A 6,250-nucleotide genomic window follows, 5' to 3' on the forward strand; every position below is an offset into this window, starting at 1 on the left:
TTTTTATTTATTTTAATTTTGTTCAGAGGATGGAATAGCCAAGATGGACCAATACATTCCTTGTTGCCCATAATCATTATGTTATGTTAATATTGGAGATCAGCATTTTAAATTTATAGGAGAATAACAGGGTAATTGACAATTTTTTGAAAGGTAAAGGGTGGGTTTAAATTTTTCTTTTCTCACCCAAGGACGAGTGGGCAAAGACTGCCTTGAAGGACCAAATGGTCCACAGGTTATGCCACCTTTCTCACTAATATCAGAATGTCTGCTGATTCAGATAAAAAGCCCTAAGTAAGTTATTTCATTCCTTAAGACTTGCTGAGTACCATTTCACAATAAGATGAATTACCTTAAACCAATAAACCTTGTCAACATAAAATAATTTAAATAATGAAATAATCTGTTTCACACTGAAATTTCTATATGTTAAAGGGCAAAATTATTAGTGGCATAACACTTCTTTTATGTTATTTTTACCGTGCACATAAATAATGCACTTTTTTTTTAAATATGCAAATTATGATATTTTGCTGAACTAGAAGCAAACAAACCAAAAATTATGTTCTATAAAAACAGTTAAAATACAAAAACTATACACACTCAAGAGTCACAATAATTAGATTTTTTTATGTAAATGTTTTGTTGTACTGTAAACTATTAAAAGCAACCAACTTTGTGATTTCCTACTTTACACAAAACCTAGAGAATAAGGATCAATTACTTGTTGAACTGTTTATTATTTTATGACCCAATTATGGTAAAAAAAATATTTGTATTAGATAAAAACAGCATGTATAAAACTGTTAAAAGTGAGTAAAACATAAAGAGATAGAAAAATCTCTTTTGTCATACATACCCTGTAGCTTATATTTCCAACAAACACCCGTTTAGTTAAGCTCAAAGTAGTTGGTTGTTTCTCTTTAGTAGCTTCTTGCCAAGTCCTTCGTTCACTGAACTCTTCACTATCAGAAAAGTGGCCTGGACTGTCAGTTATTTTATCTTTACTTTTATTTCTTGGATAAGCTACTGATTTCTCATGATGAACAGGGCTAATAACACGATCAATGGGATCTCTTTTCAATGTCAAGTCTCCCCATTTACTGTCTAGGTCGTTTAACCCCACATCTGAATGGCGAGGATCAAAAAATCGACACTTTCGTGGAGAAGGAGTCTTGCACAGACGTTCTCTTAGGGCTTCCTCTGTAAACTGAGGTCCATCATACAGAGGTGTAGACAAGGGTGTTGCAGGCAAGCTTGATCGATACATAACACCAATAGGATTGGCATCAGGTAAGCATATTGCATTTAACCCTGAGAAAGATTCTAAGTGCTTTTTCTGAAGATGGCGGAAACGATGGGCATACATGGTACCTGGTATAAGCCGAAAGCTTCCTGGAGCCATTTTGCATTGTCTTGGATACATTGTGTAGCTTCTTAAACTCAGCAAGGAAAATTATGGTGTATAATGATAAAGCATATTCCTATACACAAATGGTAATAATACAAATAAACCTACGATTTCTGCTTCTTAAATCACTTGTAACTTGTACACCTTACACTTGAGCTGATACGAGTTATTATACTTATAGAAGAAATATAACATGTTAACACAGAACTTACGATACGGTAAATCCAAGCAAAAGATTATGCTTGACAGGCCTAGGAGTAGGACCTAAATCATCAGTAAGTGCTGAAGTATTAATAGTTGTATTGGACTAAGACTCGAATTAACTATGTGTTAACTCACACAGTTACAGAGGTGTTTGTACAACTAATTAGTATTGGTACTGATAGTACTAAAACAAAAAAATGTAAAATGGTTAGCTTTCTCGTTAGACCTCGAACGAAAGTTTCGACGTATCTTTACAGTTTATAATAGTTCAAATTCAAAGTATAGTAAAACTAAAAATATCGAATTTGGGTTAATCAAAATTATATATAAATATATATATATATATACAAATACCAGAGCAATAGCTGGATAAAAGTATGGCATGCGCTTCTAGTTTAGTACAAAAAGTACTATTAATAAAAGTATTACATATATAGTATTAGAGCATGACACTTCTGAAAATTGAATTACGTGATAAGGTTAAATTAAACAATTTATTTTACCCTAGCTAAACCCTTACGCCGCCTACTGCAATCAAATAATTATTATTATAATATACCTAAAAAATTAAAAGCTATACAAACGATAAAAAATATTCAAAGTACAAAAATGGTGTTTCCGAAATGTTATAATGTTAAAAGAGCACAAATAACAGAGAAATATAATTCTCGCTTAAATTGGTAAATCTTTAATAAAAAATAAAGTAGAAACACTGACCAAAATATTAGTTTACAGCAACACTGAAATAGCATTCCTGTGGAAAATTTGAACACTCAAAGAAATGTATTTATTTCCTTATTAAATTATATGAAACTTATAAACAAAGGTGAGTTGACTTAGAGTTCTATAAACTATGAATTATGTACGCCATCAAAGCTATTATTTTTCTTTCAGCAGAAAGCTGTTTCCAATTAACTGGCTTGTTATTGTAAAAATATTATCCACGGTATATCAATTGTTTATGCTCTCCAGTGGCTCAGCAGTAAGTCTGCAGGCTTACGACGCTAAACATCAGGTTTCGACACGCGTGTTGAACGGACAACGAATAGTTCAATGTGTGGCTTTGTGCTTAACAGTAACCACCTCAAGTTTCTGTGCTAGGTGGAATCACAGTAGCCTATTGTTACAAGTGGTGTACCCCAAGGTCCTATGTGAGAACGCGGTAGACTTAATGTTACAAGTAGCGCACATCAGAGTTCTGTGCTAGGTGAAGACGCGGTAGACTAATGTTACGAGAGGTGTACCTCAATGTTCTCTGCTATGTCAAATCGCAGTAAATTAAAGTTACAAATGATGTACCTCAAGGTCCAATGCTAGGGGAAGACGCAAAATATTAATATTACTAGTGTTGTATCTCAAGGTTTTGGCTAGGTAATATCACAATAGATTAATGTTACTACAGTTGTACCTCAGGGTTCTGTGCTAGGTGAAGTCACGGTAGACTAATTTTACAAGGGTTATACCACAGAAGTCTGTGCAAAGTGAAGACGCAGTAGATTATTGTTAAAAGTGATGTACCTTAAAGTTTTGTGCGAGGTTAATGTTACTATTAGTTTACCTCAAGGATCTGTCTAAGTGAACACAAGAGATTAATGTTACAAGTACAATCATAAGTGGTTCTACGCTAGGTGAAGAGACAGTGGTTAGTATTACAAGTTGTGAACCTCAAGGTCCTGGGTTACATGATGGCATAACGGATTAGTGTTATTAGTCCTGTTCCTCAAGTTTTATGCTAAGAGAGCTCACAGTAGAATAATATTACAAGCACTGTATTTCAAGGTTCTGTCTTCAGTGAACTTATTAATGTTACTAATAGTGTACCTCAAAGTTCTGTGCAAGATGAAGACTCGGGAGATTAGTGTTACAAGTGGTACACCCCAAGGTTCAGTGCTGGGTAAAGACTCGGGAGACTAGTGTTACAAGTGGTGGATCTCAAAGTGCTGTTCTAAGTGAAGACACGGTAGATTAATGCTAAAAATAGTACTTCAAGGTTTTGTGTTAAGTGAAAACATAACAGGTTAATGTTACTAATGATGTACCACAAGTTCCTATACTAAATGAGCTCACAGTAAACTAGTGTTACTAGTGGTGTACTCCAATGTCCTGTGCTTGGTAAATACACAGTAGATTAAGGTTACTAATGGTGTACCTGAAGGTTCTATCTAAGTGAATACACTTTAAATCAACGTTACAAATAGTACCTCAATGTTCTGTGCTAGATGAAGATACAGTAGATTAATGTTACAAGTGGTGTACCTCAAGAATGTGTCTAAGTGAAGACACGGTAGATTAATGTTAGAAAGCTACATATCAGATCCCAGGACACTCTAGACAGTTTTAACGTCAGAGACCTATTTACCAATGTTTCAACCACAGAAACCCTTCATATCACCAGACAACGACTGTTGAAAGACAAATCTCTACCACACAGAACTGACATGAAGATAGACGCCATCATGGAACTAACGACTATTTGCCTACAATCAACTTATTTCCAACACAACGAGGAATTCTATGAACAAACAGACGGTCTAGCCATGGGATCACCATTCTTTCCAATCCTAGTAGACATTTTTATGGAAGACTTTGAAAAAAAAAGCCCTCTCACCCACACATAGAAAACCAAGTTTCTACAGACGTTATGTTGACGACACCTTCGTTACCTGGCACCACGGTCATTCAAACTTACCAGCCTTCCTAGAACATCAAAAGAATATAATCCATTATGGAAATTGAGGAACAAAACAGCCTACTATTTATTGATGTACTGATCAGCAGACAAGAGAGAAAAATAACCACAAGTGTATACAGAAAACACACTCACACGAAGAGATACCTACATTTCCAGTCCTATCATCCAAACTCGATAAAACATGGTATAATCCAACGCCTAAACAAGAGAGCAGAAAGCATTTGCGATAAGCCATTCATCGAAACAGAACGCCAAAAGATCCTCCTTCATTAAACACTCCCTGAAGAAGACCACAACAGAAAGAAAAGGTAAGAAAACACTACAACTACTACCATCTATTCCCCTACCTGCAAAATTTCAATAAAAAAAACTCAAATGCATAGCCACAAAAATCAACATAACCGCTTGGTGGAAATCTTGCAAGACATTAAGATCCATTCTGGAGAAAAACAAACAGGAACATACCAATAAGAAACACAAAAACGTCATTTATGAAATTCTGTGTTCCAGCAACAACACATACATTGGACAAACGGAAAGAAGACTCGCGACAAGAATAAAAGAACATAAATACAATACAAGACTTATGAAAACACAAAATTCATCCATTCAGAACGCGCCATATCAATTAGACTCAAAAAAAGCTGAAAACAAAAAACAGAATAATCGACACAGACAAATTTTGGAAGACAAGAAAAATTAAAGAATCATTTTACGTTAACACAATAAAACATTCAGAAAACAGAATCCGGATTAGGGGTGAGTAACCTGTGACTACCATTGGTTGAATCAACGGGAAACCAAACAATCATAACATGCTCTCTGCAATCAACCAAGCCCCCAGTGGCACAGCGGTATGTCTGCGGACTTACACGCTAGAATCCGGATTTCGATACCTGTGGTGGGCAGAGCACAGATAGCCCATTGTGTAGCTTTGTGCTTAATTACAAACAAACAAAGCAATCCACCACAATACTATAAAGACAGACAACATCATACACACACTGACCTGAGAGTTCGTTTAGCCACAGAGCCATGAAGACGTGTTTTTCTACGATCCACGATTAAGCAGGTAGCCTTCCTACTGGAAGACAACCCACTCAATACATATCATCGACGATTTCACCCGTTGTCATCGACGGTATACCAAAGGACTTCTCCCTCAATCAGATTAATGTTTTCCTGAGAAAACACAACTCCAATGCCGCCATTGACCCTACGCAGACAAGATTCCTACAAAGGGGTGGAATTCTTATTCAACCCCTCACTCCTGAAGACCTAACCTATCTATGTTCCCCATGGAACTCAGCTCCTCCAGTTTTCTGCAAACCATTCAAATCTAACTCACAACTTCCCTCCGTTTTCCTTAAGGGCGTTGACCAATCGATTTCGCCTGAAGATATTCACTGAGTACTACGGAATACACCCGGCTGCTCCATTGACGCATCAACTCTAGAATCACCAGCGAACCGACCCACTTCATCAAGATAGTAACCGCTTCCAAATTTACTGTTGAACATATACTCACACACGATCTTTTTCAACTTTTTCTTCCATTTTAAAGCAGAAAAACCAAGACAACACCCTCTAAACTCTAGTCTTTCCAGCCAAACCTCCAGCTCAACCAATACGAACCAATAAATCTTCTAAGGCAACCAAGGAAACACCCCCTGCCATCTTTCACAGCATACCTGCTAAGAAACTTTCACAACAGAAAGGAAACTTCAAGGACATGTCTACACAGATTACACAAGCCGATAAGGAACCTCAACCCACAGACAACTTCACCCAGACCCCTCATGCCAAGAAGAACTAACTGAAGACTCAATGCACACAGACTAAAGTTTCACTAGATCACACTTCAACAGCCACTCCAAACGTCGAGCCGCGAAACCCAGACTTCAAGAAAGCCAGGAAAACCCAGACAAAAGAACAGCCCGCGT

At 36.6% G+C, this 6,250-nt stretch overlaps 1 protein-coding gene across 1 annotated transcript in view; it reads right to left on the bottom strand.

The window, feature by feature from the left end:
* The window catches only part of LOC106468683 (RNA-binding protein Musashi homolog 2-like), an 18,374-nt gene extending 16,321 nt beyond the window's left edge, over positions 1-2,053 (bottom strand). The window contains exon 1 of the mRNA XM_013929122.2: positions 860-2,053. Coding sequence (XP_013784576.2) covers positions 860-1,426 — 567 coding nt within the window. The 5' untranslated portion in view covers positions 1,427-2,053. The remainder of the gene's footprint in view (positions 1-859) is intronic.
* Between the last annotated feature and the right edge of the window lie 4,197 nt (positions 2,054-6,250).

The sequence above is a fragment of the Limulus polyphemus genome, unplaced genomic scaffold (assembly GCF_000517525.1).
Source record: "Limulus polyphemus unplaced genomic scaffold, Limulus_polyphemus-2.1.2 Scaffold3111, whole genome shotgun sequence".
In the NCBI taxonomy this organism is placed as follows: domain Eukaryota; kingdom Metazoa; phylum Arthropoda; class Merostomata; order Xiphosura; family Limulidae; genus Limulus; species Limulus polyphemus.